General features: G+C 43.6%; 1 protein-coding gene across 4 annotated transcripts in view; it reads right to left on the bottom strand.

Moving 5' to 3' along the window:
• The window catches only part of RIMBP2 (RIMS binding protein 2), a 102,967-nt gene that overhangs the window by 34,055 nt on the left and 45,590 nt on the right, over positions 1 to 23,322 (bottom strand). For all 4 annotated transcript variants that reach the window (XM_085075357.1, XM_085075359.1, XM_085075360.1 and 1 more), the window contains 3 exons: positions 8,617 to 8,706; positions 3,849 to 3,971; positions 1,142 to 1,246 (listed from right to left, as the gene is read on the bottom strand). In XM_085075357.1, coding sequence (XP_084931483.1) covers positions 1,142 to 1,246; positions 3,849 to 3,971; positions 8,617 to 8,706 — 318 coding nt within the window. The remainder of the gene's footprint in view (positions 1 to 1,141; positions 1,247 to 3,848; positions 3,972 to 8,616; positions 8,707 to 23,322) is intronic.

Raw genomic sequence — 23,322 nt, 5'->3', positions numbered from 1 at the left:
TGCCAATCCAAATGAGGATTTATTAGAAGAATATAACAAAAATTAGCAAGAAAGGCTCTTTCTTAGATTTCTTTCCTTTGCCAGGAAATTTAAGTCCAAAATTTATGAGGCAGTTCTAATAATAACAGCTGAATATAACTAGAAATGGCATTTTGCAATGTGCCTAAGTGCATTTATTGAGAAAGACTAAAAGAAAATTAACTAGAAACTTTCATTTGGTCAACTACAACTTCCTGTTTCAAGCAAACTCTATTAGATACATCTTTTATTCCGCTGACAATGTCCCTCCATGCCAATTCCCTACCAAATTATCATTAGCAGCATTATTTCTGTGTTTTAATCTAGTCCAGCAATTGAAAACAATCAACATCAGCACTGTGACAATTGCAGCTTTAAGTGACTTTGGCAAGACTGAAACTCAGTATGGTGATTTTTGTATTACAATGAATACTGAGAAATTGCAGTGTGAAAAAAAAAGAAATCTTAAAGTGATTTGTGAATTAGAGAATGACCTTGGAAATGAGGTACTGAAGCAGCTGCTCAGTTTCTGTGGTGGGCTGGTGCTGGCTGGACACCAAACCCTCACCACGCCAGCACAACCCAGTCTGGCAAAGGAAGGCAGCTGGGGTGTGTGAGCACCTTGACAAGGATTTCTGTCATCCACTGCACTGCAGAAAGGTGGCAAGAACTGCATGTCAGGAGGAGGAAGCCAAAGAAACCCTAACAAAACACTGCTGTGTCAGGGAGAATGTTAACAGCACACTGGAAATGGTGAGGACCTCATATTCTGATTGGGGAGAAATTCAGCCTGGATTCCCTCGTGACATTTAAGGAACACCCAAGTGTTGCTAAGCCAAATAGAGAGGGAAGCAATGGAAGCACAAAGGAAGTACCACAGTGGTTGTGAATGGGAAAAGCAGATTGTGCCACTGTGATCCCTGCTGGGAAACAGGAAATCTGAGCTACACTGGGTCAGTCAGTCTCCACTGAACATCCACAATCCTTCATCCCAGTGCAGCTGCAGGGCCATGAGCATCCCCGAGCAGGAGCAGCCTGGCAGCTGCTGGAGCTCCTGCAGCCCAGCAGATCCATCAGATCCATCCCCCAGCACTGTCCCTGTCCCTGTCCCTGTGCTGCCTACCTTCTGCAGCAGCTCGATCTCCTGCTGTTTGGCGTTGAGGACAGCCAAGGCTTGCTCATGCTCCAGCTCCAGCTGTTGCCGCCGTTCCGCAGCCTCTCGCATGTGCTGTGGGGAGACAGAGCAGTGAGGCACTGGAACCATCCCTCTGCACTGACCCCGGGCTGCCCAGGGAGGCACACATCCCTCCCCACAGAAACCTCCCCAGCAGCCCTGAGGGGCTACCAGATCGGGTTTGAATCCCATCAGGACTGAGGGGAATTTTGGCAGAGCTGAACTGAGGCATTTGGACAGCAATCCTGCCAGGACAGTGTGACACTGCCAGCAGTGTGCCCTGGGTGAGGCTCAGGTGAGCAGGACCCACTCCAGCCAGCACACACTCATCTTTATGTGGCCTTGTGCTGAAAAATTAAACTGTGAAAAAAATTACTTTGACAATTCCCAAAGTGCCTCTTTATCCTGGATGTGCTTCTGTGGTTTGTTTTGCAAATGGTGACCCAAAAGAAACAGCTTACCTCTGCTGATCTCTTTTCTATTTTTCAGAAAAGAGATAGAAATTATCCAGAACAAAACTGCCACAGGTGGATTTAGGCAAAAGGGACTATACTCAAAAACAACTTGCAAAGTGCATTTGATGCTAATGACTCAAAGCAATGTGCAGAAGGTTCTCATGAAGAGCACAAGCTGAACAATGTCAAGATATCCTTTGCAGATAGAAATCTTTTTCATTACAGGTTAATATTACTCCCCCAGTATCACTGCGACTTTCAAACATCCTCTTAATAAATGGGAGTTAAGAAAGATCTCTTTCTAGATTCTGATCTCCTCCCTGGTGAAACTGGTATTAAAGATTTTTATTTTCCAAATTACATGCTATTCCCATAATAGTCTCAGAGCAGAGGCACGATGCCTTATCTGCAGCACTGAGTTATTACACACAAACCTATTAGAAATCAGCCCTTGGAAAAACAAATGCATGGCTGGCAGTGACAGGAACAGCCCAAAATATCTCTTACTGTCTACAAGAGAAAGTTTTACCAAGGGCAGGGCGGGGCAGGGCTGGTGTGGAAGGTGACAATCCATCTGTCTGTGCATCACTGCTCTGAATGTGACAGACTAGAACTTCCCAAGGTGTGGATTTGCACTTCCCTGTTCAGCCTTTCCAGGGCTCAGCAATGCTGCTCCACAGCAGAAGGCAAAGCCACACTGAAAAGAGCACAGAACAAATACCATAGGGAATCCCTGCTTCAGAACAGTTGTCAAATAATGCTCTGTCCTTCGAAGGAGGTGTGAGGAAGGAACCTCTGCAGTGATCTCTCAGCCCCAATCCTGCTGTGCAGCCCAGACTGAGCAGGGCACATCCTGCATTTACCAGTTTTCTTTCAAGCCACAGAGCTAGGGAGCTGTGAAGTACAAAGTGCTGCTGAAGGAGCACTTCAGAGTCCTGCTCAATGGTTCTTGTGTTTCCTGCCTCCTCCTGGGCACCAGGGGGTTGACAATGGATAAACAGCCCATCCTGGCTCCAAACAGAGCAAAGAGCCCCATTCCTTCCCATGGCAAAGACTTCCCAACCCCAAAACGTGCTCTGGGTGATGCCAGAACAGCTCCAGTGGTGTGCAAAGACCAAAGCCTTGTTTACAGAGCAGCTCAGGCATGGTGCTGAATGGGGAGCACATTGAATTCTCCCCCAAGTGCTCTCATCAAAAGATTTGTCATCTGTGCTCGCAGATGGGTGAGCCCAGCACAGGCATGAATGGGAAAAGCTGGCTGCACACATCACAAAATCACAACTCTTCTACACAAGAGCCTCTGGGAGCGTTTTCAGAAGTTAGCTAATTCAGCAGTTCTTCATCTGCCCTTTTCTGCTTTGTTGATACATCCTGAGTTTCTCAAAAGAGAAACTGAACTTCTTTTCAGACAGGGAAACTAAGCTAAATATTTCTCAAAACTTTTTTCCAATGGCTGGAAAGCTGCAAGCCATTTTCTAAAACTATGAATTTCCAGAGCATGTGAGGACACAGATGAAATCCACAATGAACTGCATCTGCCTGGGCATGGCTTAGTGCTGAGAAGGAGCTGTAGGGCTTTAGGTCTGCTCAAGGTTCTCTGCCAGCTCACAGGGTTCTGCTCAGGGGACAAAAGCACTGCACATGAAAAGCCAGGATCTCTGCATCCACCAGAGGATTTTTGTTTCAGTGAAGGAAAATTTCTGAAGAAACTCTTAAGCAGAACAGTGAGATGAACAGCATGTAAAGCCACAATAACATTTTGTAGCCAGTCACACTGGCAGACAAAGCTCTCTAAAGCCAAATTTCTTGGCAGTTGGTTCATATTCTCATCCCCTTCTTCTCCTTTTGACTGAAACCTCTGCATAGTTAAAACCCAAATCCAATTACTTATAAAATATCAGGCAAAGGTCTCTAATCTGTGTCTGCTGGTTGGAGATCCCTGGTTTGTTACACCCCATGCATGTTATCAGCACTAACAGGGGCATTCAGGCCCCAGGTTTGTGATGTGCTCACTGGATGAGCATCAGGGATAATGAACAGGCAATAGAGCACAGGGTTGTTGGAATTTAGGACTTCATACACACCTGTAGGACTTCATGCACACCTGTAGGAATTCACACACACCTTTAGAACTTCATGCACACCTGTAGGAATTCACACACACCTGTAGGACTTCCCACCCACTCATTTTCATTACACACCTTTAGGACCTGCTCTAAGTTCTCCAGCTTGGCTTGGAGCTGATGTTTTCCCCTCACAGCCAAATCTCGTTCCTGGGTCACTCTGAGAAGGGTTTCTCGAAGGTGGTCATAGTCTGATTTTACCTAGAAGGAATAAAATGGGATTATTGCCCAAACTGCTAGTGAATGAAGGCAAAGCTGTAGCTGACACAAATATTTCTGCATGATACAGTGAAGAAAGGAGAAAGTTCAAAGGAAATGGGAAAAAAGCACAAAAACCCCAAAGGGAATGCTCATTGAGGAAGCTCTGTGTGTTTTATACACATGGAACATTTTCTCTTAGCAAGGACCTGAGCCTGGCAGCCAAACTGTGGTTATGCACAAGTCATGGAAATTTAAATAAATATGCTATACAATGCACAAAATGAATGACAATCCAAACATTTTAAATTCTCTGGATCTCAGAGGAGTCAGAGATGGGTGTGCTATATAAAGAGGCAGAAATCTAAAACACATATATATACACATAAGTCAAATTTACTTTTCTTCTGGACTCTTTAAAGTGTGAACTGACTTCAGAATGAACTCAAATATACCTGATCAGCCTATGTGAACACTTGAAATCAGTGTACCTACAATTCAAAAATAAGTATCCTTCTGCAACAAGCCCCTTGCTCTCCCTTAAAATATTTCTATACAGAAGGTATTTGAAGGATCAGATACTCATAAAGTAAGATTTATTTAATGATTTAATTTCCTGGGTCCTTTGCTAACCAGTTCAGCATGATCAAGTCTTTTTATAGAGGACTTTGTGAATCATCAGTGATAGTGACTACTTCATCTCTCTCCTGGCCATTTTCTAATGCAATGTTTGGAAAGCTGATTCAGCCTTTTCATTTGCCTTCTGGCTCCAGTTTGTTAACTTGCAAATTTTGCCACGGACCAAACAATCTCAATGGCTGCAGCCAACCCAGCATTCAGCTTTGCAGAAGGGCTCTTTGGAGTGCAGTGGACTAGAAAAAAAGAGAGGAAAATGGAACAAATCATGTTTTCCACAAGAACTGATGCAATTATTGTCAACTTCGGGATTTTTTTTTCCGTGCACAGATTTTTCTATTCCTCTCCTCTCAGTCCTTTATAATGAAGGAAACTATTAAACAATGGATTTTCAGAATCTATTAACTCCTGCATCCTCTGTATTGTATTGCCTTGCTCAGATCAGTCAGTGTATTGCTGCAGAATAATGGAGTGGAAAAAGGAAACACTGAGCTATCAGGATCAATGATGCAATGCTGTTGCTTTCTGGGATTCTCAGCTAATTTACTGAGGATTAATGAAGTACAATATTTTGAGCAAGTTACAAGAGGTTATTTTTGTGAGGCTTTAGTTCTCCCTGTCTCCAAAACAATTCATACCAACTCACCACCTTTGGAAAGAACTTTTTCTAAAACTTACAAGTCATCATATTCTGAGTGTTTTTGGGATCAGGGAACCTTTCTGCTCGGAGCTTTGCCCTGCTTGGGCTCTCAGAACAAAAAGTTCTCATCAGGCTGCTGATGTAAATTTGGAAAGAGATGGATTAGAGACAGTTGAACTGCAGATATTTTGTTCTACACATCTCAGGATCTCTCATCCAGGATCCCAAAGTGCCAGCCTGAATTAGTCAAAGCTCAGGAACATACCAATGATTCTGACAAGTACTCTACTTCCTCTTCTGGCAGATCAGCTTTCCAACAAGGTTTTGATTTTGAGTAGTGGAAAGAACAGAACCAAATCTGCAAAATACCTGATAATTACCATTGTTACATCCAGAAACACTGATATCTTTTAATGTTTTTATATTATATTCTTGCCAGGACTTTCTCCCCTGAAGATCATGCGTGTGTCACAGAATGCTGTGACATACACATTTACATAACCCATATGGCATCCTAAAGCTTCATGAGACTATCATTCCCTTTTTTTTCCCTTTTTAGACAACATTTGCTCTTAAATGTGACTCCAATGCTCTCCCCAGGCAGGCGAAGAACATATGGGATATACATGAACTGGAATTACTCACAGAGCATATCAAAACATCAATGTTCCCAGTGGCAAAAAGAGCTGACCTAAATAGAGTGCACCAGAAACAGCTCTGATTCCATGACAGAACAGAGAACATTCTGATCTCTGCTGCTCCTCTGCTCAATTCATCAACCAATTTATTTTGCATCCTGTATCTTCACCCTCACCAAACGTGCCCTCCTCTGGGTCAGGCTGAAGTGCCTTTGGCTCCTGGGCACTCCACCAGAAAGCAGAGATGAAAACCCACCCGAGGAGCAGCAGCTCATCTCCTCCAGCCTCAGCACCACCAAGCCCTCTGCTCAGGCAGCAGGGAGCTGCCAGCTCCTCCAGCAACTGCCACTGCTCAGGAAACACTGCTGAGAACTCCTGTGAGCATGGGGTGGGTTTGGCTACCTGGAGATCCATTCTGGATGTGCAGTGCCTGCTCTGGTTCTGCATTAAAACACTAATATTGTATTCAGAGGAGAAGCCACAGCACTCCCAAGGACACTACATCTTCTCACAAGCACTCCACACCTGGAATACAATTTTGTTTCACTTAGCAGAGCACCAAAGCCACCTAAGTTGTGTACAATTTTAGCTTTCTTTGATGGACCAAAGGTAGCCAGACTCATACCTACTCCTTTCTAGAGCCAAATTTCAGCAAATACAAAAATGAGCAGCAGCTTTATCTTCATAACAAAATCACAAACACTGCTCCAGCCCCCTTTGCTTGGTTGAAGTTGGCCTCTTTTTCAGGCCAGCTCTCAAGGGTGAAAAAGAATAAATTAATTCAGGCAGGTTTTCCCCTTCAGGGCTGAGCCCAAGCTCTGACAGAATTCTGCTCCAACCTCCACATCCAAAGCTGTGGAGTTTCACACATCCTGAACAATAAAATGCAATCTAAGCTGCACAATCTATCCTCAACCTCAGTGTGTGGTAAAAAACCTCAGAACACCTCTTATGCAAGAAGGAAAACAAAAGGTTTGCTAACATTCAGGGTATGTGACTAAGATTACATATTGTTAAACTTGTTAAAAGGAAGGAAGTACTCTAATGACAAGTTTGTGGCTGTGCTGAGGCTGTGATATGAGATCAGCAGCACAAGCTTACAGAATTTTTGCTCTGTGCCTTTCTCAGTATTTAATATATATGAGGAGACAAGCAGCCACAGCATGATAAATTGTGACATTACTATAATAAAAGGGAATTTTATTTCTAACTTAGTGGCTAATGTGACAAAGGTTGACATTTTACCTCTATGTTTTAAATTGGTTTTAGTACATTTTCTCAATGTACCTCAAGACAAACATTACCTACAATAAAGCATTATCAACCACGTCAGTTGTGCACTTGCTGACAGTAAGAGAACTAACATTTTTAGTGTCACCAAAGTACTGAGCCTTCATTGCATTAATGATGCACATTATTGTGTGTCAGCTAGAATGTAAAATTGCCTGAGTGAGACTTTATCTTTATGTGCCTCGTGAGGTAAAGAGCAAAGGTAATGTGTAAACAGCAATAAAGAGAAGAGAAACACATTAGGAAAGGGAGAAATTTGTAGACAGATGGATGAATAAAATTAAGTGATGCTATGGTACACATGGCTTCCTCCTATCATAAAGCATTATAACTCTGCCTTTTTACATAAAACCAATTCAAATTGGTCAGCAGCAGGAAATGCCAGGTCTGCTTTGATCCCAGGGGCTGCACATGAAATGTAGACCAAAGGCAGAGCCACCTCTGAATTTTGGTGATCTGCAATGCCCTGGGGACCTCACCAGACCTCCTTTGGCTTGGGAAGGGAGCAGTGGTGATGCTGTGACAGTGAATATCAGACACCTGAGTGTGCAGCTCCCATCCCTGCAGCTCCCATCCCTGCAGCTCCCATCCCTGCAGCCCCCAAGGCTCCCAGCAGAGCCCATGTGAATAGCAGCTCCTGGGATATGAATGAGGTTGCCCAGCAACTCACTTAAGCCCTGTAGAAATCCCAGATTGGAGCTTTATTTTTAGCTAAGTGCAGCGTGTGGAGTGGCTGCTCCTGGTGGTTCTGTCCCTGGATGCATCCATGGGAGGCACAGCAGCCTCTCCTCCTCCCAGCTCATCAGCCCGTGCAGAACTGCCTGAGATTCATTCACACTGCAGTCACAAAGAGACCTTTCAGTCCTAACAGGCACAAGGAAGAACTGAGGAGAAACACTCACTGTTCAGATAGCTTTTCCTCTCGGGACCTGGAATAGCTGAGATTATTCCACGTGGCAGGGAAATAACTGCTGAATGGAGTTTGGGGTATTTGCTGCTGGACAAGAGCTTTTCAACCTTTGACTGAGAAATTCAAAATTGCATGCTGAAGGTGCACAAAGGTAGGAGAAAACCCCAACTGATAGAAAGGAATTTTCCAGAAAAATAAGAGAATTCTACAATAAAGTCTCACCAAAATCAGCAAAAAGTCTTTTACAAAAGCCTAATATCAACTTACAATACTAACAAAATATGCATCAGAGGAATGATGTTCCTCTCTAAAGTCTAGCAGTGTGTCTTGAATGCCCACCTGAAAATCACATTTTTTCCTAAGCCAATTTTTTGCAATTTATTTTCAATTAAATTTTTTCCATGTTATCACAGAGAAGCAGGGAAATCAGGAAACAAATGACAGTAAAACCCACTTGTCCCCACTCAGCAGGCTGGTTTCTGCAGCAGGCAGCAATGGGGAGCAGCAGGGAGCTCAGGTGAGCTCAGGGGTTACCTGGTCATGCTGCAGAGCTCTGGGGGACAAACTTGCATACTGAAGGCTCAGGAGATTCTCCTCTTGCCCAGCATCCTTCAGTTCATTTTCCTAAAACAGAGGGAGAGGCTGTTACAGGCCATTCATCTCCATTTCAGCACATCCTATTAAGTGCTTAAGGAAGCAGCATTTTTGCATTATTTGGTATTAACAAACTGTTAGGAGCAATATGAGGCGCAGAGCCAAAGGCAGGGAAGGTGCAGAAGCACAGATTAATTTGCAGTGACAGCTCTGCCACAAACCCACGTTTTCAGGAGATGATCTGATTAAAGATGTGCAAGCAAAGAGAGGTGGCCTGGCTTCACAGGCCTGTGCCCACAAAAATATTAATAAAAACCTCCCTGTGGGGGTAACAAGGAGCTCAGAGCTGGCTGCCTCACCCCACCCAGAGCTGGGGAGAGAGAGAGACTTGACTCCCAGAAAAAAAAGCCATTTAGGTATTCAGAAGGTGTTTTGAGGGCAAAAGCCAACAGCTGGGATGCATATTCATGTGGACCCTTTTATACTGTCATCTTTCACTTGACTTTCAGTGCACATCTATCTATAAAATGAGTATATAGACACAATGGAATGCAAACACTCAGATCCTGGGCAGAGCATCTCTGGGCTAAGGGACAGGCAAATCAAAAGGCAGGAAGTCAAAAGGTAAAGAGCTCTTGCTTAGAGATCCAGCTATTAACCACAGCCTCAGCAATATAGCTTTATGTATTCAGACAGCAATGTAAGCTGGAAAAAAGAACAGTAAATAGAACTCCAATATGGAGTCAAAGGTCAAACTAGCAGGGTGGAAATGCTTTCTCAAGTCACACAAGTGAGAACAGATGCAGCTCAGGAACAACCAGCAGCATCCTCTGATACTTCTGACCGTTTTGTTTTTGCACAACTTCCCAAGGGTGCTTGTCAGAGATAAAATCTGCAATTCAATTCCTTATGAAAGTTGCCATCAGTCATGCTGGGCAATCTGCAATCTCTGCATCCTGCAGCGTGCATTAGACATTGTCTCCTGAAAACATTGCTTATTTCTGCCAAAAACTACATTAAGGTGGGCAACACTTGGCCCATTTTTGAGTGATTAGAAATAATTTATGATTTTGCATCACTAAATCCACACTATCAGCAGATTTCTCTGCTAATTCTGCTGAGGCCTAAAGAAGAACTGTTCCCGTAATGCTTCATCACAATTTTCCCTTAAAATTCTCAGCATGAAAAAATACAAATTGTCAACTTTTTGATTTACCAATGCAATGCCAACTTTTTGATTTACCTAAAAATGGAATGCAGTTGGTGGGACAGTGCTGTGTTTTGGATTTAGGGTGAGAATAATGGTGATGACACAGTGATGTTTTAATTGTTAATAAGTAGAGTTTACTTTAAACCGAGGAATTTCCAGTTTCCCAAGCTCTGGCAGCCAGGAGGTGCCTGGAAGGCAGAATGGCCACAACATCTGGACACACCTGGAATTCCACACCACACATCACACCTGGCATTTAAACTGGGGAGAGTTGGCCAGGTGGGATCCTGGAAGAGCCTGGAAACTCCACACACATTTTAAGAGTGACAGATTCCCTCTGAAAATCCCATTTCCCCCACAATGGCTGCACTTCCTCGTGGTTACATAAACAGAGCGTTTTTCCATTTTCTGTCCTGCTCCTGGCAGGGAACAGTGAATGCATTACAGCAGTGCAACACTTCTCACTGGAGCTCCTCCACCTGCCAACCCCACCAGAACCTCCAGTCAGCAAACACAGTGATGTCTTAAAGCTGGGACAGATATGAGGCAGACACGGCAGTGAAAGGAAAAAGGGAATTCCCTTGGTTTAATAGGATCCTTTGGTGCTCCACTAGGCAAAGGTGGAAACACACTGAGCAGCACACTCTGTACAATGTGTGTACAAATTGATGGACCTTAAAAATTAGCACATCTACCTAAATCCCCCAGTGAGAAACTTAACAAATTAGGTAATTGTCCCCTTATTCTAATTACCCCCAAGTGAGACTCCAGCCTGGTTTACACCAACATGTTGCAGAGAGGAGGTTCTGGCCAAGGTTGGAGCCTCTAGTTCTGAGATAGTTATGAATGTTTCATCTTCCCCCCTGGAGAATCCCAAACTGAGCTAAATATCAGAGTACAGGAGTCATAAACATGTGGGGCTTTGGTACAGGGAGTGTTTGTGAAGGAGAGGGAAAGGGTATCAAAATGTATCCAAAGGGTACAAAAAGAAAGGACAAAAACCCCCAACAGTTTGCCAAGGGCAGTGGGAGCTGCACAGCCTGGGATGAACTGCTTGCTCCAGCCCTGCTGAGCCCAGGGATGCTCTGCTGAGCCCAGGGATGCTCTGCTGAGCCCAGGGATGCTCTGCTGAGCCCAGGGATGCTCTGCTGAGCCCAGGGATGCTCTGCTGAGCCCAGGGATGCTCTGCTCCCACCTTCCCCACTGCTGGGCTCACAGCTCCACCAAACCCCGTGGGGATAACCAAACTGGCTCCACTCTGGCACTGCAGGGACCTGAGAGGACATTTGGGGATTTCTCAGTTCATTTTGGGACTCGGCATGACTGAGGTTGTTAAACTTCCTGGCAATAAAGCAGCACCAGCCCAAAAACCAACCTGTGGAAAGCATTACCAGGCACTCTTCCCTCATCCTTTCAAGTTTTTATTGAGATAGCTTTTGACTTCTTAATACAAATTTAATGAGAGTTTTGTCCTTTTTCTCCCTGCTGCCCTCTCTCCCTGTTCCTCACTGGATGTAACAATTCTGACAATATAATTGTGCCTAAGAAGCAACATTTCCTGGAGTCAGATGAGGTCTTCCATTTAACCTATGCAAATCAACCCACTGCAGCTGCTAATAAAGACAAGTTGAGTGCAGATTAAGAATTCATCAAGTCACTTAGTCCAAGGCAGTCTGAAGGCAAATGCTGACCAAACTGAGCAGGGTAAAGTGCAAGTGAAAAGGAAACAGCACTTCATAATTCCAAACAAGCTTCCTGCCCACCTCCAGAGCCTTGGCATTGGGTTTCAACGATTAGCTGCACAGTTTGTCACCCCTTTTCTCATGATGTTGCTACAAAATGCTCATTAAAAAACAAAATAACAAAAAAACTAACAACAAAAAAATCAAGGGCTTGAAGCAATTTAATTACTAGTCTTGCGTGAATCCAAAAATTTTACAGATAAATGGATGTGGCAAATTAACTATAAGAAAAAAGGCAATAGAATCTGCTTGTAAAACAATTTCACTTTCCCCCAGAAAAAAAAAACCTTACTCTCCCAGATTAGCCCAAACAAGCTACAGAGCAAACAAACCCCAAACTTTTCCTAGTGGATAAAGGCAGACCTCGTACAGAAATTGCATTTCTGCTGCTGCAGCTCTTTTCCCCAGTTAGACACCAGAAGCACAAACATCCTCACATGTATCACAGACTCACTCACACCTCAGCCACGCTGCTTTCATGGCAGAACCACAAGCAGCATAATTTGCAAAAAGAATCTGGAATGTCTTGAGCGTGTCAGACAAAATCCCCACCAGCAGGGATGTTTCCTGCTGGATGTAAGGAATGCTTCAGGCACTCTCGGCTCAGAGAGGCATTTTGATTTAAGAAAACAACACTTAGGATGATCTTCTCAGAAGGTGCAGAGTAAACCCAATCAGGAAATTGAAATCCCTCCCAAACACACAGCAGCAGAGCTGTGCTGGGTTTTTGGGGTGCCCAGAGCCCTGCACAGATTTAAAGGCTCACACAGCACCACAGACTTCACAAAACATGCGACAATTAATTAACAAACAGATATAAAAATTTAAATATGAGACATTAAAAATAAATTGTGTTACCTTATATATAAGTTGCATCTTTTAAAGTGCAGAAATGAAGGCATAACTGTGTGTTCCTAACAGAGCAAAAGTAAAAATTCTCCTATGGATGTGAGGACTGACTAAAAAAACTCCCGGTAGGAGGATGACTTGGGTAGATTTAATACAATCTGACACCTCTGTCTGGGTAACAAGGTTCCACATTGCCTGCAGAAAGGCATCTGTTGCCCTGTGTGCTAGTTTGCTCAGCCATCAATTATTTTGGTTTAAAAAAATCTTATGCACTATTCATTTATTTGTAGCTCTTTTTCTTTGAGAATTATTGCTGCCAGTTCCCTGGAAGGACTGCACTGGAACATTCTGACTCTGATCCCCTGGGACAGTTCTCTGTTTCAATGAGACACGAACAGAATTCATCCAGGAGCAAAGGGAAAGCCAGTGGGCTGCAGGTGAGTAAAAGGAAAATTAACAATCTTCTGATCTTCCCTCATGCATTTTGGCCCTGTAAATGACTCACTTCAAAGGTCAGGTTCATCACCTCCAGCTCGCTTTTTATTTCTTCCAAGAAGTGGATTTTCAAGGCAAAGCTGACTCATCCTCAGTAGTACAACTGAAGAATCTCCCGTGGCCAGCAGAGCTGCTCAGAGGCACAGCCTGCACCACAAACTGCTTTAACCCATGGCCATTTCAGCTTTGCAACCAGGCTGGGAAAGGCAAGAAAAATCCAGGCTGTCCTGCATCATTCTGGCCACCAAACAGCAGAGTTCTGGGCCAAGTGGGACCTGAGAAAAATGGCTTTTAGGAGAGCTGCTGCTGCTGCTCTGCTCCTGCCAGGCTCTGACACCACTTTGCTCTGACAGCTCTGGATGCACAGCAGGAGATAAAAGTGGGACCAGAACAAGATGCTGAATGTCCCCTCCCTGTCCCATGGAGGGGACAAACCTGACAGCCCTGGCTGCCACACCTGCCAGCTTTCACAGTCAGAAAGTTGTACTTTTAATAAATCACATTCTACAGGTTAGTGGAAAACTATCATATACAATGAAAAGTAAACAAACGAGATGGTCTTACTTTTTTTAGGTGTTTTACTATTTCCATTTGCTCCTTCCTCTCAACTGCCATGGTGAAGAACATGTTAGCAAGTAGCACAGGAAAGCAGTTGGACATTTTGGGATGTTAACCCTTAAAAACTAAGGGATTCCCAGAGAGAACACTAACAGACATTTGTGTTTCCACTGCTGCTCTAAGGTAAAGGAAGAGCTACTCAGGAACGCCTGCATTTTAAATAAAATCACTTCACAATTGGATTTCCTTCGTTTTAAAAATAGGAACTTTTCCATGCAAATTATACTTTGTTCTAACAAAGGCAAACAAATGCAGCTTTACCCCTCTAATCAGCAGGCTGAATTTAGCATAAGAAACGCTCTGTAAAAATAGCACTTCTTAAAAAGCACAGCTAAATAAGGGACACAGGAGCTGCAGCAGTTTATTGGACTTGGAAATCACCAGTGCCTTGGCACTACAGCAACTGGGAGCAGATGTTATGGGGAAACACAAACAATTCATTCTTGGGTTTATTTTTCACTTCAATAAAGCTGAAGATAACAAGCCTTGTGCTGCCAGCTCATTTCATTCACACTCTTTCTGCCCATTCCTCTGTTTTCTCCATCACAGGGTAGATAAAACATCAGATTCACCTGAACTTCTGGAAAATTCCTCTATTTTAGGATCACGTGCAACCATTTCTGATTTGCTGCTGCTCACACCACACCCATCCCTCAAAGCTGCTCAGCACAGTCTCCAGCTCATTTTCTTCACCTTATTTTCCACTTCCCTATCTTACTTTTCAGTTTCTTTACTTCTCCATCTAATTTTCCTCACCTGTGGCACATTGTATAAACATGTCAAGAACTGACTTCCTTCAGGGACAAATTGTACCCAAGGGGAAGAAAAACTCTCCACTGCTAAGGGAGAAAGGAATGAACAACATCCCTGCTCTCGTGTGAAAGCACAGAGGAAACAGTGTGGCTTAAACATGAACTCCTTTTGCAGGCTGGCACAGTCTGAAGGGGACATTCCCTACTGTCCCCTCAACAAGGATTTTCTTTTTCTCTTACCATCATCCTACATATCTTGTGTTTCACAGCTCCTGTTGGTAGTGATTTGTTCTTTTGCCTTGAGACCAGAGGATGAGCTAAAGGTCTAACTCAGTTCTGGAGGTCAGACCAAGCATTACACCAAATATTTTTGAATAATTAAAATGCAGAGTGTGGCTCTAGTGGTTGCTGCACAAGCATGGATTTCCACTCACACCCTGGGACAATTCATTAGAAACTTCTCATCCACATTTTCCACTCACTTCAATTCCTCCAGCGGCAGAACAAACGAAAACCATCAGCTAAAAGCACCAACCAAGCTGCTCTGATCACCTCTGGGGCTCACCAGGGCTGAGGCTGTGACAGAAACATCCTCTGCTCAGCTCTCTCTCCACAGCAGCACTGAGGTTTGCACTTGCTGAGCAGCAGAGGCAGGCAGAGGGTTGCTGGCAGCAGTGGGAGTGCAGATCTCTGTGCAGATGCCCTGCAGAGCCCCAAACCTGCCTTGGCTGCTCTGCTGCAGCTCTGCTGTGCTTTGCTTGGATTGAAGAGTCTCATCATCCTCTGCTCCCCACAACCACATTTATTGCCCTTACTGGGAGACTCAGCCCCTCCCGCATCTATTTCACTGATGATTTAAATGCAATTAGTTAGATCAGCTTTCACAAATGTTTCTCAAAAAGCTTTCCTGTTTGTCATGCAGGGAGAGCAGAGAACAGCAAACAAGATCAGCTGTTGTCATGGAAACGTCATGCCCCAGCAGGTGAAAAATTCAGTCTTGTGGCACTAAAAAAGGATGAAATGTACTGAACCCAAGCATAACATCAACCACAGCTCAGAAAGCTGAGTGCTTTTTTCAAAGATTGGCGTATTTTTTAGCAAGAAATGTAGAGACACAAATGTAAAAAACCCCCCTGTGAACTCTGGTGACATCAGCAGCTATTCAGCTCCTCACAGGCATTTCATTAGAATAAACTTATACTCATGTGTTGCATAATTTTGGAAATGAAAAGTTTAGCCCAATTTTTAAAAGTTGTGACTTGAAAACAGAAGGTAATTTTTCATTTCAAGACAGACAGGAGAAAAAGATGCTGAATAATTTTAAGGATTAGGTGCCAAAAGCATCACTCAAAACCAGCTCTTCATGCTCCAAAAGCTCTGCTTGCAGAACAGATAATATTACAGCCTTCAAGTAAGGCTGTACAATCAATTTTTCATCTGTTAAGCTGAGATGGTATACAGAAACACTAACCACGTTTATGAGTTAAGTATTTTGGGCCAATGCTTTCCCTGCATGTTTTTTAAGGAAAGCTGTACAGAACCATATGTTGGTAGTTCTGTGGTCCAACCAGAACTTCCTCAGCTAAAATTATCTAGAAGTGTCCACCTCAAAATTCACTGCCATTTACACGAGGGGTGCTGGTTTTGGGTTTTTGGTTTTGGGTTCCTCTGCTGGCTGCAGACATCCCTGAAAAGCTGAGCAGATAACCAGCAAAGAGCTCTCTGCAAAAGTGGTTTTAAATCAGTCACAGAATATTCTGAGCTGGAAGAGATGGTCTGAGTGACACTGAACAACAGGGTTAAAGCAGATCAGAGACAGACACACAAATCATCTCACAAACACTCAAGGCTTTCAGAACCACCACAAGTTCTTATTTTACTGTCAAAAATCCCTTCTACAGCTCTGAGTCTGTAAGGACAACACCCAAGGCATTTCTGAGCAGAGCAGAACACAAAATACTTGGTGCCAATATATTGTAAGAAACAACACAAAACCTAAACAATATATTTGCCATGTTACTTTTTCTTACCTTCTCCTCCCTAAAATCTCATTAATGCTGCCAGGTATTCTGCTTGGTGTGAAATGGAAAGAAAACCAAACCATCAGGGTCCCAATCAGGGAAAGAACCTGGCTCTGTCACTGTCCCCCCAGGCACTGTCACTGTCACCCCAGGCTCTGTCATTGTCACCCCAGGCTCTGTCACTGTCACCCCAGGCTCTGTCACTGTCCCCCCAGGCTCTGTCACTGTCACCCCAGGCTCTTGGGGTGCATTTCCAGAGCTTGGGTGGAGGTGATGGCCCAGGAAATGATCCCAAGCTGCTCTCCAGGAGGTGCAGATGGAATCTCCCCAGCCTGACGTGGTTCAAATGAAGCTGAGCATGACTGCATCTCTCCTGTACAGCTATCAGCAAAGTGAACAATGAAACCGAAAATTAAAGATAGCCTCAGATGGCTGCACATTTATGAAGTTTTCTGAAACATAAAGTTCATCTCACTGCTTCTTTTCCTAGCTGTCTGCTGAAGAATGACACCTGCCTGCAAACAAAGTGATTTCTGGGCAGCACTGGGCACCAGAGATCAGAGATCTCCACAGACCCTCTGCTCCAGGGACAGAATCTCTGTCACTCCAATGGGCAAAAACAGCACACTAAAGATTAATATTTCTCCTAAATACCCCAATGCAGAATATTTAGTTCCAGACCTGCTACTTAAAGCATTTGCATTGCCTGTAGCACTAAACCAACTTGTATTTTCACAAAAACATTCTGACAGGAACATCCATCTCTGAGAGCCATTCCTCAGCACCTCAGAGCAAACAGTATCTCCAGATGTGAGCAGCTGCCTGTGCTGAAGTGTCATTTCTGCATTAATGTCCATTTCCAAATGGTCAAACCGTGACTGTGGAAAATCTGATGGAAATACGCAAAACCCACAGTTCTGCCCATGAACTGCGGAAGGAAAAGCAGTGGCTAAACAAGCTGCTCCTGAGGAAATATTTTACATTTCAGTACATAGATTCAGCTCTGATTTAACACTCCAACCCTTCTCAGCACACTGCTGATTGCAGCTCCTCTCCCTGGAGCAGAGATTCTCACAAACACATCCTGGATCTCCCTGCATGGACCTGAAGAATTTATGAACCTAAACCACCACAGACACAAGGAAACAGGAAAGGAGAGTTTCATCTGTTCTGTTCACATGCACAGAAGAAAATTTATCTACACTTTCAGTTGTTAAAAAGAAAATTTCTCCCACAACGTTGATGGGATTTCTCTAATCTACATGCAAAGGAAAGAACCCAAGACTGAAGGCAATTTCAACTCACAAACCCAAGTTTGCTTTGCTCTTCCACATAATCTTCATTTATTTCAGACTAACCAGGCAGATCTTGTCCACCACAGCACAGCTCAGAACAGAAAGGCTCCTTGGCAACCTGACCACATCAGGAATGTTCTCCCCCAAAAAGGGAATTATGGACAGAGGAATATGGACATTTTCATCCATGTCCAAGCTATATCCACACACACAAGCCCCACTCAGAAAACCATCAGCTGCAGTGGAAGTAAAGCAGCTGCTGTAATTTGCATTAAACAATTTGAGGAAAACCAACAACAATTCTGTGGTAAAATGCATCACAGGCAGAATTCAAACACCTCTCCCTAGTGAAACTCCTCTGCTCTGCCTCTCCCTCCATGGCAGACTGAAAACTCTGAGTGCAGGGAGGGAATGCAGAACCAGCATTTAATTTATCATTTCCCACCACAGCAACGCCAGGGTTTGATTCTCTCCCAAATCTGCATATCCCCTCATTAGCAGCCTTTCCCTCCATTAGAGGTTTACTGTTGTTCTATTTCCTAAGCTTCTGGCAAATTAACACTAAATTGAATTCCACAGAAAGTTGTTGCAGGCTTTCTCCCCCACGCCTGATTTCATCGCATTTTCTTCTCCCTCAATTTACGCTACATTTAATCGTGGAAATTATTTTTAAGATTGATTTCTGATGATAATACTTATCACAGTTCAGAGGATTATTCTTCCTGCCTATTTTTGGCCAATTCTCAAAGAGAAGATTTGATCTGGAACAACTTGTGAAGGCCAAAAGTGATATTGAAACAAAAGATAATTTCTTTTCCTTTCTACCACCCTTTTCAGCTCTACACCCAGCCTGGGGCAGAAGACACAAAACCCTCACATATTTCCTCCTTTCACAAGTAATACTAGCCAATGGTGCAGAATGGACAGAAGAACTAGAAATAAATCAGTATTATTCACTTGAACTAGATGCACAATAAATTCTTTTCTTTATTGACAAGCCTACACGTAAAGACATTCTTCTACAGTTTTCAAGTGCTCTGAAATTCTTTTAAGAAAAGAAAATTATTATTTATTGGTCGTATGTCTTGAATATAATCTTCCATTTAAAAAAAAACATTCTCTATATAAAATTAATGCTTTTTAAACCCCTATGCTTCAAATTGTTTGAAGTATGGTAGGAGATTATCTGCGTAATCCATTTCTTTCACTTGGGCATTTCAGGTTTCATGCTGCTGTGCAAAGTTAGTTCTGCTTGCAGACCTGGCAATCTCCTCAAGGAGTAGAAAAGGAGTCAGGAGAGAAAATATAAAAATATACAGCCTTAGGGAGTTCAAAAAAAAGGGGAAGTGTAGTGAAATCGAACTACAAGGCAGAAATTGGGAGTTACATCTCTTGCTGCTGCTGCAACTGGCTGGAGAATCCGTGTTACCTTTCTGCTTTTATTTCTGTGAGAAGGCAGCAGCTGAAGGAAGCTTGTTAACTCAATTCCTCAAGCTCAGGGCTCTGTTTCAATCCTTGTCAGAGTGGAACTGCCACTCGATGAGCCTCAAAGACAAACCACTGCAGCCTCAAACACCCAGATGGGCTCTGTTTGCCCAGGGGAGATGAAACTCAAACACAAATACATGGTTTGTATTTGTGCCTCACTCAGATCAGGATCTGAGCCTTTCCTTCACTGTTTCCAGCATAATTCAGTGTTGGTGCTGCTGAGGCTGCATCTCCTGCAATGGGCTTTAAACAGAGAATTAACCAAACAGTTAACATCACTCCTGCCCTGGGAATGGCTGGTTGGAGTCAGTGTTGTCTCCTCAGCTCAGCCTCCTGACCACTGCTGGCTGAACCACACGGAGGAAATTAAAGAGCAGTTTTCCCCGAGGGTCCCAAATTGCCCTCAGTGAAGTGATTTGTCTGCGCAGAGCAGAGAAGGGAAACAGTGTTATGGCAACCTGCAGTCTGCCATGGAAATCCCTGTGCTGCTCCCTGGGCAGGCTGGAAAGCAATCCAAATTCTGAACACTTCCTCTCTGCCAGATTGTCAAATGGCATCATTTCTTCTTATGTGCAAAGTGTGTGTTGAAAGTTGCTCCAATGCCAAAACTTGTCTAATCCTGCTACGATGTAGTAGAGAATAATTTCTAAATTTAGGAAGTAATTGCTTTGCTGTCCAGTGAAATCTACACTAAAAAAAAATTTCCTCTAGGCAAGTCCTCATTTTAAACACCAACTCAGACTTGAGTGAACACAAGCACTAAAGCTTTGGAAAACACGAAGCTGTGCAATTCCATTGCTGCAGTTTTGTGTTTCCATCCATGCTCTCTCTGTTTCACAACACAATCAAAACAACAACAGCCAGTGCTCAGATGTCATCCAACACACACTGACAAAGTGCTTGGCACACAAAACCACTCTTCTCCTGGGTAATATTCCTTTTTGTGGAGGATTCTGACTCTCCCCGTTGTGGTTTTATGAGAATTCTGAACAAAAACCTGACATTTGGAACTTCTTTGTGCAAATGAAAGGAAGGGAAGGTTCTTGTTTCAAACGCAGTCTGGCTGACACTGCTGCCCTCCAGCAGCTCCTTGCCAGCCTGGATCGTGGGAGCACCAAGGCTTTGATTGCAGGAATTTCAGAGCACTGAATTCCTAACTTCTCACAGCTGAAAGAGGCTGGCTGAACAGCCAGGCAGACAAGCTGGCACTGGAATAGTTCACTGCCAGTTGAAATGACTTCTTTGGTAGCCCTGCAGTGGGGATTTCAATCACTGCCAAGTCCCCATGAGCTCCTGAGGAAACTCCAGCAATGGTCTGCAGGCATCAACACACACCTTGGTGTGACAGTCTGTGGATTTGGATATTCTGGGGATTTGGATATTCTGGGAATTACTGCACAATAAGGGATTCAGCGCTAGACATGTTCCACATCTAAATTCTGATTTCACAGCTCTTCAACCTTGGCACCAACCCTGCTGGGGCAGAAAAGGGCAAACCAAAAAAGCCAGAGACCAAACTTGCCATAAATTTTCCTAAGTGTTCAGGAAGAACCAAGGGGAACCCAGAATGAAGTCGCCCAGAGCTGTCTGTAAATGGGAATGACAGACAAAATTAGAGTGGCACTGCCTGTGTCACTCCACACAGGAAATCTGTCCTGGTGAGCTGTGGCCAACACTGCTGCACAAAGGTATCAAGGAATGAAAAGCATCTATCAAAAATGTCCCTTTGATCTCTTCTGTTTATCAGGAAACCACATACATTTAAATAAGGATACTACAGAGCTATGAAATACCACAAATCACGGCTTTGTAGAATTCTATTTCTTTTTTTTTTAACTGAATTCATTTCAGCTCATGGCCAATGTCAATCTGGGCATAACCAAATGATCCACAGAACACTTGAAAATAACACCCACCATGCACAGTAATTTGGTGTCAGCTGGGGAGTTCAACAGAGATCATAGATAAATACAAGATATGATTACACTTCTGCTCAAACTGAGTCTCTCTGTGTCAGCACCCCAGAAAAAGCAGTAGTTGATTTCATCTCATCTGCCAAACAATTCAGTTTTTGCATAGGTTTTGGCAGAGAAAAGAAAGTAGAAATCACTCAGCTCACTGCAAACTTCTGGCCACTAACTGGTCAGACACCCCCAGATCTCTTCCTCTTAAGGAAATTTAGGCTTTTCTAGGCTTCTGGAATCTGGGGGGTTTGGTTTTGTTGGTTTTTTTTTTTTTAGTTTTGAGCATCTGAGTTTCTTTTAACTGTACTGAAAAGTTTTTCTATTAGGATCTACCTAAGGACCATCTGAGCATCATTCATCTGGATTAACCCCAGTCCCCTACAAATAGTAAATCCCAAAAAGTTAAGATCTTTAATTGGGTCATCAGTGTGTCCCTAAAACTTCCTACCAGATTAAGGCAATCACTTCTTTTCTCCCTCAGTTTTGGGGGATGACTCTGATCTCACCTGACTGAAATTCATCCTAAAATAGAGAAAAGGGAGAGGAGGGCAGAATAACAGAGTACCAACCCTTACTTTGCTCAGATAAATAATCAGAAGCAGGAGAATCAAGGAGCTCTCACTCCACACAAAGTTCAAAGGACTGAGATGCCCAAAACCTTTTCAGATTCATTCTGAGACAGGAGGAGCAAACCAGCTCAGAGCCCCACAGCAACTCCTGAACTCCTGCACATTGCCACCCAGGAGAGCCTTGCTGGGACACAGCAGAAGCTTCCTGGGGCTGAAGTGGCACTGAGACAGATTCTCAGCCAAATTTAGCAGCAATTCTCATCTCTCCAGCCAGACAAGGTACATCATGCAGCTCCCAGGAGGTTTCATCCAAAGCCTGGAGTCTCACTGTTGCTCTCAGTAATCCCTGCCAGCCTGGGATCTAATATCTAATTTTGGGGCACTAGAATTCTGTCTTTCTGCCACTCTGCAGGGTTGTGGCACTGCAGAGACCACAAGTGAAACTACACAGTTCAGTGCTGGAAGAAAGGGGGAAATTCATCTTTACTTTGCATTTTTTAACATGGAGCTTCATCTGCATCTTTAGAAACAAAAATCTCTACCATCTCTAAAACCTCCTGAGTTTTAAACATCTCGAGGATGCTGATAGATTGTTGAAGACTGAGCCAAAGAGAGGTTACATTTAAAATGCTGCCCAAACTTCCTAATTCACTATGATAAAAAATCCCTTCCATTTTCAAAAACATGAGCAAAGCAACAAGTGTCACTGTTGTAACACAGTGCTGACCATGTCCAGAGCTGTGAGGGAAGGTAGGCTAATGTGACCTAAATTCTACTGCTTTTTAATCAGCAGCTCTTCAAAAGAACAGACAGTAGAGGAGTACTGGGGGATTTTCCTATTGTTCTGAAAAAGCTCTATTACACACACTCAGTTACACTGTGCAGCGACAGGCAGATTCACAGGCACAGAACAGCTGCTAAAAATAATTTGTTTTGTTCAGCAATAGCTTTTGCCATTATTCTTCTTTCTGCAGTTCTGCAGTCTGTGAGGAAAGTTAATTTTTCTCCCCAGATCTCTGCATGTGTTGAACAGCTCAAGCCAGGCTCTGATTTCTCAGCCTGCTTAGGAACCAAAGAGGCATTTACAGGGTGGGAGATTTAACACCACTTGAATCAAACCTACTTGAGACACTTCCATTGCCATTTTCTAACGAAAACATTCCAAACAGGAATTGCAGGGGAAGAAAACAGGAAAGAAAAATATTAAAGCTGTTGTTCACCAGCAGAAATAACCATCTTACTATCAGTCAGTAACCTGATGTTTGCAACTGAAAACACCTGAGCACTGCTCCTTCCAAGGCACCCCTGGAGCACAATCCAGCTGTGCACAGCTGGAATTCCTGCATCTCCCATCTCAGCAGGGCAGGAGCAGCTCCTCCTGGCTGAGCCACTCTCCCTGAGCAGGGATTTCACTGAAATATGAAAACATCACAAACCCAAGGCTCACACCAGGCCTGTGCTCAAACTGAACCCAGGACTTGCAGCACGGCAGAGAGCTTTCCCTAAGAACCACAGAAAATCCAGGAGGCATCTGTTATTCAGCCAGTCAGCCTATAAAAATTACATGACTTTTAACACACTTTTTAATTGCTTTTAATTATTAACATTTACATTGCTCTCAGAATGAGAGAGTGTCTCAGCTG

This window comes from Lichenostomus cassidix, chromosome 15, assembly GCF_008360975.1.
Source record: "Lichenostomus cassidix isolate B80296 chromosome 15, HeHo_3.0, whole genome shotgun sequence".
NCBI lineage: Eukaryota > Metazoa > Chordata > Aves > Passeriformes > Meliphagidae > Lichenostomus > Lichenostomus cassidix.
Note: the sequence above shows the minus strand (reverse complement) of the source record. Positions and strands in the feature narration are given on the sequence as shown.